Source organism: Vombatus ursinus, unplaced genomic scaffold (genome assembly GCF_900497805.2).
Source record: "Vombatus ursinus unplaced genomic scaffold, bare-nosed wombat genome assembly UNPS02014932.1, whole genome shotgun sequence".
Lineage (NCBI taxonomy): Eukaryota > Metazoa > Chordata > Mammalia > Diprotodontia > Vombatidae > Vombatus > Vombatus ursinus.
The window spans coordinates 13,558,908-13,572,356 of NW_020954710.1; the positions used below are offsets into that span (position 1 = coordinate 13,558,908).

At 39.5% G+C, this 13,449-nt stretch overlaps 1 protein-coding gene across 1 annotated transcript in view; it reads right to left on the reverse strand.

Moving 5' to 3' along the window:
* The window catches only part of AJAP1 (adherens junctions associated protein 1), a 127,397-nt gene extending 125,837 nt beyond the window's left edge, over positions 1–1,560 (reverse strand). The window contains exon 1 of the mRNA XM_027843887.1: positions 1,556–1,560. Within this exon, the coding sequence (XP_027699688.1) occupies positions 1,556–1,560 (5 nt within the window). The remainder of the gene's footprint in view (positions 1–1,555) is intronic.
* Between the last annotated feature and the right edge of the window lie 11,889 nt (positions 1,561–13,449).

A 13,449-nucleotide genomic window follows, 5' to 3' on the forward strand; every position in this document is an offset into this window, starting at 1 on the left:
TTATACAGAATATAATATATGGTGGTTAGTGAAGAGGTCAGGAGAAGTTCAGGCAATTGAGGAAAAACTTCATGTATAAGGTAGTAATTGAACTACATCTTGAAGGAAGTGAGGAATTCTAAGAGGCAGAGGCAGAGGCAAGAAGGTATTCCATTCCAGGCATGGAGTTTTCTCTCCTCCCTCATAACTTCCATTTATCTATTTGTTTTTTCTTTTTAAATTTTGCATTTCAATGATAATAATTATTCTCATTATTTATATAGCTTTAAGGTTCACAAAGTGCTTCACATATTTTAACTCATTTGATCCTCACAACAATCCTTTGAGATAGCTGCTATTATCATGCTTATTTTACAGAGGTGGAAACTAAGGCACATGGAGGTTAAGTGACTTCTCAGGGTCATACAGCTAACATCTGAAATGGGATTTGAATTCAAGTCTTCTTGACTCCAAGTTCTCCAAGCCACCTCCAATAATACTAATGATAATTTTAAGGATGAGGACTGGACGTATAACTTTATTGATTTCCTCCTGGGTGAGGAAATTCCCTCTACCAATAGAGATTGACATTTTCTTTGTAACTGAAAATCTTATAGAATAAAGTCTAAAATATTGATGGTTCAAATGACTTGCCTAGAGCCACCCAAGCAGCATGTGCCAGAGGCAGGGTTTGACTCCAAGCCATCCTGAGTCTGTGGCTATTTTTTCCAAACATTACAGCATAACATTCTGTAAGAATAATAATAGGTAGCTATTGTATAGAGCTTGAAGGTTTGCAAATGCATATATATATATATATATATTACCTCATTTAACCCTCACAACAACAGAATGAAATAGTTGTTTTTATTTACAAATATTTCTATTTTATAGATGAGGAAACTGAGGCTGATAGCAGTCAGGTGACTTGTTTGGTGCTCCACAACTAGTGTGTCTGAGTCAGGACTGGGACTCATATCCTTTTGATTCCAAATTCAGTACTGTGTTGACTGTACCACACACAAATAATTACAGTAGTAATAATAATAATAACAATATTAATAACAACTATCATTTGTAGAGCACTTTAAGGTTTTCAAAGTACTTTACAAATATAATCTCATTTGATTCTGTCAACAACTCTGGAAGGTTGCTGCTGTCATTTTCACCATTTTACAGATGAGGAAACCAAGACAGAGAGAAGTCAAGTGATTTGAACAAGGTCACATAGATAGTAAGCGTCTGAGATAGGGTTTTAACTCAATTTATCCTGAATCCGGGTCCAACACTCTATCCAATGCAGAATCATAATGACATAGAGTTTCAAGGTTTCTTTCAAGTACTTTGAATCATCATTTTTTTAGTAAAAAATAATAATAATGATTTTTATATGAGGATGGCCTTTCTCAAAGAAGATTCATATCCATAATTTTCTTTAGTCCCACAATATATCTTAGAGCCAAGTAGGATGTAGATAAACTTATGTTCATTGTATTATAGGGAAAACTAGGACACGAAGCTCCTAGGAGATTTGCCTAGGACAATAAGTGGTAGAGGTAAGTTTCTTGGCTCTTACCCCATGGCTCGTTGTATTAACCCAATAGGCCTAGCTCCCTTACATGTATAGGCATATGTTTCTTATTGCCTGAACAGAACTGTTTTAAATCAGGATCCTCCCATAAAATATGGAATATTTCAGCACTTTCCAACCTTAGATTTCCAATGGATTATTCACCTTGGACTTTACCCACAGTAAATCACATCTTTCCAATTAGACAATACAGCTATATTCAAGTATTTACTTTGTCGGCATCTTAGATCCTTATATTTATTTGGAGTACAGATAAATCCTTTGTGAACCAATCAACCATGCCCTCTACTCTAAGGAAGACCTAACAGAGGACATTGTGTCATTCAGTCCTGCTTCCTAAGAAAGCTAGAAAATGATAATGGTGGGCTCGGCTTTCTGCTCACTGTAAATATGTTATGATATCCTAGTGGACTATGTGAGAGGTGATGCTATCCTCAGTAATAGCTGAGTTTCAGAGAGGGTGTGAGCAGGGATAATAATGAGGAAATTAGACAACTTAGCTTCCAAGGGCCTCTTAATCAGTTCACAGGGTACCCTCATTAGCTGAAAGTAAATTCACAAAATATGAGATAGTCTCAAATGCCAGTGAAAGTTACATGATACTTTAAAACGGTGGTTCTTAAACTGTGTGTGTGTGTGCGTGTGTGCACATGCACACGTGTGTATGTGTGTATGTGTTTGAAGAAGCCTACAGACTTCTTCTCAGGACAATGTTCTTAATTAAATACATAGAAGAAAACATATAAGATTATAAATTATAATAATTTTACTAAAATGGTATCAAAATGTATTTTGAAAATAAATTGAATTTAGTTAAGAATACTTCTGATTCAAACATTATTTTAAAGACACTTGCTATAAATTCAGATTAAACCTATCTCTGTCACCAGTGGTATTATAGTTTATTGGGTGAGTGTTGATGTGTATGTTCAGATTCTATATATGAGTCACCAAATCCAGATATGAGACTTAATGGTCCAGTGGGGGAGGGATGTGGGAAGGAAGTTGGTCGGTATGTTTGTAGATCAATAAACTCTTATTATACCCTTCAAAAGCCATTAAGAGTAAAATTGTTCCAATTCAATTCAGTCTTTTATTGGGGAGAGTATTAGGAGAGAGGAGAGGACCTGGGGTATTAGATGTTTTTTTTTTTTCTTTTCAAGATGTTCCTACTTTTGCTACTTCAATGATCTTATTGCCAGAATACAATCTCTCTATCATTCAGTATATGGTCTTCCAAAACTACTGCAAAAAAAAAAAAGCAACAGCATCCCAATTCAGTAAACATTCGGTGTGCCTACTATGCTTACTGTGTGTTAGGCATTGTTCTAAGTGCTAGGGATACAATTAATAAAAAGAAAGAAAAAAAAAGAAAGAAAGAAAGACAGTTCCTGTCTTCAAAGAGCTTACAACCTAATGGATTGTAGCATAATCCCAAGCTGAAAATGAACTTCTCCAAATCTAGTCAAACTAAGACAATAGCTAGACTTCAATAATAAACATATAGTCCATGGGCAGGAACTGTCTTTCTTTTTATTAGTTGTATCCCCAGCATTTAGAACAGTGCCTAGCATATAATAGGTTTCCTGGAATGTTTCCTGGATTTGGGTGTTCTTATTTTTTTTGGCAACAGTTTTGGAAGACCATCTACTGAATCATAGAGAGATTGTACTCTGGGATTGAGATCCTTGATGTAGGAAAAGTAGCAACATCTTGAAAAAGCTATCTTTCCATCTTGGAGAAGAATCTGCTAAAGTTTACAGGCTGCCAGCAAAGCCCTCAACAGCAACAACAAAAACAATTCAGTAAGTGTTTATTAGGTGTTCAGTACATACAAGGCATGAAGGATGTCATCAAATACATGTGTGAATGAAATGAATATTGGTTAGCCACATGACAATTTTGAGTAATAATGCATGGTAATAATAATAGTAATAATAGAATAGTAATAATAGATGGTAATAATAATAGAATAATACAGTCGACATGTTGTCTTGGTGTCTTCAAGAGGTCAGGAGAAAAAAAAAAAGATTGATTGTCTGCATACTGGATGGAGGCCCTTAGGGGACTCTTGGGTGGAAATATAATGTCGTGATGTGCATTGCTGCCCAAGGAAACTAGAGATCAACAAGATGAGATCTTAGATCTAGTTGGAGGTTTTGAGTATAAGTATGTGCAAAGTGCAGAGAATACAAGCACAAGATTAAAAATATTCCCCACCTTCAGTTCAATTAAATAAACACATATTAGGCATTTACTATGTTCAAGACATTATTCTCGGAACTGAGGAACATCCATTACCGTCACCAACAAAATTAGTCCCTCTCCTTTAGGAGCAGGAATTCTACCCATAAAAAATCTCTTGCATCTGACCTCCTCTCTATTCATATAGTTACTACCTTAATTCAAACCTCACTTCTCTACGTAGTTATTAAACAGCCTCCTAATTGGCTTCCCTGACTCAAGTCTCTCCCCATTCTGGTCCATCCCACCACACTAATGTGAAAGTAATTTTCCTCAAGCGCTTGCCTGACCACGTGCCTCCATTATTCAATCTTTGGCTTTCTTTCTATTGCCTTTAGCATAAAATATAACCCCTCTGTTTAGCCATTGAGGTTCCACACAATCTGGCCTCCATCTATCATTGCAACCTCACTGGACATTACCTCCCCTTCCCTCACCTTCACTCTCTGATGGAGTCAAACTGGCCTTGTATAAAACATTCTGTATCCCATGTCAATGCTTTTACACTGGCCATCCACCAAGACTGGAAGGAATGTCCTCCCTCCCGTCCTCCATCCTAGAGAATTCCTCTTTTTTAAAATGTAGCTCAGGCTACATCTTTGTGAGGAAAACTTTCTTGAGCTTCCAATTCTGTCCCCTCCCTTCCAGAGTACCTTGTATTCAACTACTTTTCAGAAATGTACATTTATCAACTTGATATCTTTTTAACATATATACATACACACATATATGTTTGTGTATATATGTATATAGATCTACATACATATACATGAATATGCATATGTGTACATATATACATATATGTTTCAGTTGTCTCTTCATTAGAATATAAGCTCATCGTGAGTATTGTTTAATTCTGTGTGCTTGTATACCCAGTACCTAGTTCTTTGCTCGGAACCTGCTGTCATTACTCAGTCATGTCTGACTCTTTGTGACTCCATTTGGGCTTTTCTTGGGAGTGGTTTGTCATTTCCTTCTCTAGCTTATTTTTACAGATAAAGAAACTGAGGCAAACAGGGTTAAGTGACTTGTTCAGAGTCACATACAGCTAGTACGTGTCTGAGTCCAAATTTGAAGTAAGGTCCAAATTTGACTCCAGGGCCCGCACCACCCAGCTGCCCTAGTAGAGACTTAATAAATACTTTGCGATTGATTACATTTCATAGGGGTGGGGGTAAAATGTAGACACAAGTAAGTAACAAAAATAAATATCTAAAGAAATACATATAATTTCAAGATGGAGAGTAGCATAATTGGGCTGTGAAGGTACAGGATGGGCATCAGGGAAGACTTGTTTATGAGATAGCACCAGAGCTGAGCTTGGGAGCCAGGAATTCCGCTGAGAGCTTATGTTCTACCTCCATTCCATTATAAGGCATTGAAATATCACATGAATTAAAAAATAAATCTTTCTGTGTGTTGAGCTATGCAATTCAACCTTGTTTCCTATTAAAAGTGGAAAATCCCAGTGTTGGGAGGGGAGGGGTGACTGTCTCCTTCTCCATCTCTCATGCTTGGAAGTGTGCTTGGATGTCCCTAAAGATCACCACCACCTTGATGCAGAGAGAAGGAAACTTGTATTAATGAGAGCTAATTACCAAAAAGTACTAATCCCCAAATAATAAAGCTTCCTGTTTTTTTTAATCACAATGAAATTGCCTGGTTGCAAAAACTAGATATTTCCCATTATGCTAATGAGGTTAGATGTGTTTCGGGGGGAGGGGAAAGAAGGGGGGAGCTTCTGGTTGTCTGAATAACTTGCTTTGATATTTACAGAAGTAAGCATCACATCCACCGCCTTCCAAGAGATTTAGATCAATTTGCAATTCCCCCATCAACACACTGGCATCACAAAAGGTAGCATAGCTTCGGCTGGGGGATGACCCAGTAAGGATCAGAGATGTGTCAAGAAGAACGAACATTCCCTACAGCCCTCAGAATGGGGTGGGAGAGGCAGGGAGAGAAGAGGTGGAAGAATGTTGGCTGATATTAGGCTAATAAGATCATGAGTGTAGCAGGTGCAGTCAGACAGCTCTCCCAGGACATTAATGGCAGGCAAAATAAAGAAATGCTCAACCCTAACCATCCAACCATTAGTGCCATAGGAGATATCGCCCCAGGAAATTAAAAACCTAATGCCAAGACATGTGTCTGCATGCCTGCTGGCCTGCCCCAGCATAACTTTACTAACAGGATATTTTTTGTAAGATTTCACCAATCACCAGTGGTAATTGGTTACCATAGAAACTCCTCCATTTCCACATCACCCAGTTGTTTTTTTCGGGGCGGGGGGGGGGAGACTGATCGCAACTGCAGTGAATTTGATTATTTAGCAGTCCCCTCTCCAACCTCTGGCCACCGTCTCGTCTTTTTAAATGACTGACTTGTCCCAAGAAGAGAAATAAGAATGAGATATGAAACCTAGAATAGAGAGCAAGCATAGGACCCAGAGGACCAAAGTTGGGTGGCTCTGAAGCCTGCCAGGGTCATTTGTAGGAGTTATTCGTTTAAAAGGGTGGGAAGGTAGAAGCAAGGACCTGAGCCCCTGGAAATCCTGCCCTGTGTCTTCAGGCCTTGCCAGCTTGCCTCCTTCTCTATACCGTGGGCATGCAGCTATATTTGGAACTGCTCAGGCTCTGGCTATGTCTGCAGGCCAGTAGGCTTTTGGGCACAGAGGAGGCCTTGTTCTGCATGTGTTGTTCTAGATATAGAGCACACACCATTGGAAACCCTCCTCAAATCCCGTGGAGACAAATGCCACCATGGGTCAAATAATGGAGCTGCAGGTGGGCTGACCAGGGAAAATCTCCTTTCCAGTGTTGACTGAAATACTATGTAGGACAAAGAACACTGGGCTTTGGAGCTAGGAAACCTGGATTGAAGTCACACTTCTGTATTTTGCCAGCTGTCTGACCTAGAGCAAATCACTTATTCTCCCGCCTGATATATGTAAAATGTGGAGAATAACTCTGGCACAACTGACCTCATGGGACTCTTGTGGGCAAAGTGCTTTGTGAGACTGGAAGTACTTTAGAAATAAAAGTTTTGTGTTTGCTATTTCAATGAGAATAAATATTACTAACATCAAGTCGTTTTCATCTTTTTCAATGAAGTTCAGCAAGAAATTATCCCAGAACAAAGCAATATCCTGCTAATGTGTTTTTATATCTAATTATTACTCTTTTTTTAAATTTAGCATTCTGTGCATTATGTAAAAATGTTTTTTTTTTTTACAAATGATCAATAATGATAGCTAGCATTTTAAAACTTTTGTTATTCAGTTGTGTTTCACTCTTTACAACCCCATTTGGGATTTTCTTGGTAAAGGACACTGTAATGGTTTTCCATTTCTTTCTCTAGCTCATTTTACAGATGAGGAAACTGAGGCAAACAGGATTAAGTGACTTACTCAGGGTGTCACAGCTGGTAAGTGTCTGGGGCTGGATTTGAACTCAGGAAGATGAGTCTTCCTGACTCCAGTCCTGGAGCTCTATCCACCCTGCCACCTAGCTGCCCCTACTTTATCACTTGCAAAGTACTTTACGTAACGTCCCATTCTGTCCTCATAACAACCCTGTGAGTTAGGTTCTATTATTCCCATTTGACAGTTTAGGAAAATGAGACTAAGAGAAATTAAGTGATTTGCCCAGTGTCGTACAGTTACTAATTGTCTGAGAAGAGATTTGAAGTCAGGTCTTCCTGACTTTAGTCCAGCGCTCTTAACCACGATGACAGTCTTCCGTAGGATAACCAAAAGCATTTCCAGGACAGCTCCAGTAAGAAGACAGGATACGCCCTTCATCCTTCATCAGCTGATTTCCTAAGCTAGGTCTCTACATTTTCAAGTCTTTTCATTACATACAATTTGGAAATTATGGGTATTCAGTATGACAGCATCTATTAAAATGCTTTCAAAATTGTATGGGTAAATTTTATGTCTGGGTGACTATGGGAAACAGTTTTGTCTTTGATAATGCCCAAGTTCCAATTCAGTTAATTGGTTGAATTACCCAGGCTCTTACGGGATCTGGATTTGTAGTATAGAGATTCTCATCAGTTAGTTTATGAAGCATGATGAGTTTATGGTGCATAATTCTGGGATCCACTCTCATATTTTTAAATTCTCAGAAAGGGCTATTTATTTGCAACCTTCAGTGATATGCTCCAGTTTCTACTCTGTCCTTGCACAATCTGCATTAATCAATAAGTCTTATTGATTAATGATCATTGATTAATTAAAGCTTAATGACTAACTGAATAAATCTTACTCCTTAGTGATGATTTTCATAATTTCTGGGATCAGTGACCCATTCCTCTACTACTATTGTAAACTTTTCCATTACTGTAAACAATTCCACATGGCCTAGTCATTTGTTTGGTGTTTCCTTGTCAGCATTGGTTGAGTCCATGTGGATGTTGTTATCATTATCATCACCATCAATATCACAACCATCATTAATATCATCATCAGTATCATCCTCCTCATCATCACTCTAATCACTACTATCATCACCATTAATAGTAATAATTATTATAATTATCATCAGTATGGCATAATGGATAGAATGGTGATATGAGTGAGTGAGGATGAGCTGGGCTCAGATCTTACCTTTGATACAAACTGGACAAGTTATTTAATCTCTGAACTTTGGGTAACTATCCCTGTTAGTGATAGCAGATCCCCACATGAATGAAACCATAGTTCCTTCCAGTATTTTAGAGTGATCGTCTTTTTTTTCTTTTGTTTCCACCACAGTCATTGTAGCTGCCATCATTAGGCAGCAAGGGGTCACAGTGGATAGAGCACTGGGCTGGAAAACCGAAGCCTTAAGTTCAAATCCTGCCTCAGGCACTTACCAGCTATGTGACACTGGGCAAGCTATTTATCTTCTCTGTCTCAGCTTTCCCATCTGTGAAATGGGGTTAATAATAGCACCTTATTCCCAGGATGGTTGTGATATTTGTAAGTCATTTTGCAAACCTTAAAGTATAATATAAATGCTAGCTATGGATTTGGTGGTGGTTGTTATCATTACACCCGGCAATACCCAGTTGTGGAAAGTTGTGGAAAGAATCCTAGATTTGGAGTCAAAAGCTCTGGGTTCAAATCCTATCCAAGTGATTTACACCTTTGTAACCTTGGACAAAATCCTTTTTTCTCTTTCTTGGCCTCAGTTTTGCCATCTCTAAATTAAGGGTATTGAGTGAGATCTCTCATGTCTGTACAAGCTCTTAGTCTGTAATCCTAGCGTCTTCCCCAAATCCCCCTTTTACAAGGATATTCATTTTAATTCTGAGCAGCACATGGGTCTGAAAGACCAAAGGAATCACATCTTTAATTTCCATGATTAAGCGATTCTGGAAGAGCCACCCCCACTGCCTTCCCATCCAGGATGCTGGTTGTACTGTACACCATTTCACAAAGTGAAATAGAACTCAACATGTCAGCAGAATGAAGGCACCACAGCTGCCAAGAGGACGGAACAAATAATCAGGGCTGGCATGAAACAAGTGCCCTGAAGGAATTCAAACTACCATTGGAGGGACAGCCCCCAGGCTGAAAATACATTTGACTGGGCCACATCTTCATAGCCAAATGCCAGGGGGGTAAATCTGCTCAAGAATTCAGAAGAGTCAGGCTTTGGAAGAAGGTGGCACAAGTGGTGTGCAATGATCATTGGATTGGTGGGCAGGGCCTGAATTCAAATTATGGCTTTTTCTTACCCAAGTCCGGTCAAGAAGCATGTATTTATTAAGCAGTTACTACGTGCCAAACACTGTGTTAAATGCTGAAGATAGAAAGATAGGTTAAAAAACAATCTTTACCCTTAGGAGCTTCCAATGTAAATAAATAGAACACTAAATGAAGGCTCTGAGTAGCTATTATAACCAACCTCAGCCTCAAATAATAAACTAAAAAAAAAAAAAAACAAACCTTCCCTTTCTCTATTTAATAGACAAATGAAGGACCATGACTACACTGTGTTGCACAGACCATAATATGAGAGAATTCTATCACTTGGCTTTGTTGAACTGTTTTTATTTGGTACAAGGCAGGGCTTACTGGGGGATGGGCATGGGGAGAAATAGATCCAGTAATTGCTATGACTGGATACTCTTCCAGAAACACTTAATAATGGAAATTAAAGATGTAAAAGAGGCCTCTGGTCATCCAGCTCCATGTGCTATTGAGAATGGAAGTGAATATCCTCATTAAAAAAAATATTTTAGGAAGCTACCATAGGGACCAGCCTGCTGCTATTTGGTTAACACAGGGAATTCCAAGGTGAGGAAACCCCCATACCAGTTCAGATAAGCACCTTTTCTACAACTTGATAGTTGTGTGCTGGAGAGTTGACTAGAGCATTGCCATGTTAAGGGACTTGCTCAAAGTCACACTGTTGAGGTTTAGGGGTTTAGGGGTGCTGGAACCCTGAAGTCACAACACACAAAAGAATTCGACCCAAGAGTTCTTTCAGCCAAAGACAAGGTTTATTAAAGATTCGCCATATTGGGCAGACTCTTAAGGAGTCTGAACATTAGTGAGCTAGTGGCTAGATTTGAAGAATCTGAGCACCTTAATGGAGACAAGATGGACCTTCTATACAGACAGGCGGTGGGAGGGATCTAGGAGTGGCCAAGTAGTCCGCTGGGACTTTGAGGTAATAGAATGCCAGGGACCTACACTATGTGGAGAATGGAGCCTAGCTATGGAAATGGCTAGGGGCCCTAGGGAGGTAAGACAATGGAGGGCTAGGCTAGGTAAAGGATAACAGAACTGGGAGATTGGGTGTAGGCCAATAACAAAAGGTCAGTTGATGGAATTATAGACTCAGGCAAATGCCAGACATTTGGCCATGTAGTAAAGTCCAGGGTTTTTCCTTTCTGGGGTCCAAATCCCAACCCCATCAACACTGGCTCTGAAATCAACTCCCTATCCACCATATTGTGATATCTCTATAGTACAAATACAAAAGGTGTCAAGATTTCATTAAAAAAAGGAAGGGGCAACTAGGTGGCATAGTGGATAGAGCACTGGCCATGGGGTCAGGAGGACATGAGTTCAAATCTGGCCTCAGACCAGATACTTGACACTTACTAGCTATGTAACCTTGGGCAAGTCACTTAACCCCAGTTGCCTTAAAAAAAAAAAAGCAAAAAAGACATTGACAAAGTAAAATAAAGGGGAAGGGGGATTTGACTGCCTAGATAACCTAGACCTTCCAACTTTCCATCTCTGATCCTCTGATCTTATGCTTGGACAGGATATCAGTATCCTGTCATGAATGCACAACGGAAGATTGAGTAGAGAGAATGGAAAAGATTCTTATACCAAGATGTGCCAGGGTAATACATTGATCAATTAATTAACATGTATTTATGAAATTCCAACTATATGTCAAGCACTGTGTTGAAACTACAAAGACAAAAAAAAATAGTTTTAACTAGAAATCCTTTCATCTAGGAAAAATAAATGGAGAGGGGATGGAAGGTGGAGTTGTGAAAATGCATCAGAAGAAGGTCCATTTGGGTCAAAGGATAGCCAGTCAGTTAATAAACATTCATTAAGCACCTGCTATATGCCAGGCACTATGCTAAGTCCTGGGGATACAAAAGAAGGTAAAAAGACAACCCCTTTCTCAAAGAGCTCCTAGTCTAATGGGGGAGCCAACATGCAAACCGTTGTGTTCAAACAAACTATAGACAAGATAAATTGAAATAATCAATAGAAGGAAGTAGGCCAATGGATACTCTGGTCAAAGGCACAATTACCTTACTGGGAGAGTCTTGCTTCTTTTCCACTAGTTGTTGGAGTGGGAAGAGTACCACAGCAAAGCTAAACTAGGGAGTGGGCTTATACAGGTCAACAGGCTAAGAGTCTTTGGTAAAGATGGGGAAAAAACAGCGCCCCACCACATCTATGCATTTTGAACTTAAGCCATAGTCACCTTACTTTGTTACAGTTCTGCTCTAGAGACATTCATTCCCTTCTAGGAATATATTAAGAGGCACAGGAAGGTGTTACTGATCATGACCTTTTCTAGCTAAAACTGTGAAACTTTCCTGACTAAGGCTCATCATTATTCAGTAGGTCAGCCCCTCCCTCTCCTTGCCTTTTTTTTTTCCTTCCAGGCAGATGGGTCTTGAAAGGAAGAATGGGCCCCTTAGCCATCTTCTCCTAATTGCTTCTAAATCAGGGACCATTGTTCCGTCCCACTTTATTTTCTAGTTTCCAGGTTTCTGGGCTCTTTCCCTTTTACATTTTTATTGAAATATTTTCCCCAAGTAGAGTTTAATAAGATTCAGTGAGTGGAGATTCAATTCACCGCCTTCTGTATATTTTTTTCAGAGGAAGAATCACTGTCAATTAGGAGAGACAAAGACATCTCTGCTACTTAATGTTTCCACCTTTCCCTGGGTGGGGATTTTGCAAGATTTGCCTCACTCCCATTAAGTAGCTGACATCAGACTTATCAGAGGAGATGGAAAATCAGAACTCTGATGAAAGTGTGTATGAAGTCTGGGTTGGAATCCTGATGATAATGGAATGAAAACGGTTTTACTTGAGACTATAAATGTCCAGGGGTCCTGATTCCCAATAGTCTACCAGGCTGCTATACCATGCCTTATACTTCTGGGTTAACCATGATTGCCCTAGGGCCCTTACCTGGGCAACAAGGGCATACATCATGGGGGGGATCTCCTTGTAAGAGTTGCCAAGCAAAACTGCCCCACTTCCCCACTCACTGAATTGGCCCCAAATGCCAGAATCCTTTTTAAGGGTCATGCTCTGGGGAAGGGGACACTTAGTGGGACAAGGCCGGATAGAGTGTCTGGTCTTGAGTAAAGAAGACTCCTCTTCCTGGGTTCAAATCTTATTTCAGATACTTGCTAGTTGTGTGATGTTGGGCAAGTCATTTAACCCTGTTTGCCTCAGTTTTCTCATCTGTAAAATGACCTGGAGAAGATAATGGCAAATTACTCCAATGTCTTTGCCAAGAAAACCTCAAATGGGGTCATGAAGAGTTGGATAAGACTGGATAATAACAAGCAACCTCCACTGCAGCATACCCTCATATGCACCTACATACGTGCGCGCGTGCGTGCACACACACACAGAGTTTCACAAAATCATAGCTAGAAGGGAAATTACAGTTTATCCAATCTATGACCCCTTATTTTACACTTGTGAGTAAACTCAGGAAGGCCCAAGTTCTCTCAGAATGTATCAGAAAACAGGATTTGAACTCATATCTTGTGACTTGAGTCAGGGGTAGTAACGGAGGTAGGAGGATGGAGTCTATCATAGTAGTCTACATCTCAGGGATCCAAGGAGGCTACGTGAAATAATCAATACAAAGCACTTTGCATATTTCATGGATTCAGCAAATTAAGTCATTAAATTCTTTGGGAAAAGATCATATCATCATATATTTAGAGCTTGGAGGGAACTGAGATGCCACTGAGTCCAGCCCCTTCATTTTACAAACAAGGAAACTGAGGCTGAGAGACTTGCACAGAGTCAGATGGTATCTGAGGCAGAATTTGAACTCAGGTCTTCCTGATTCTAAGTACAGCATTATCTACCGCATCACCTAGGTTGACACCTCAGGGCATACCACCTCTAGAGAACT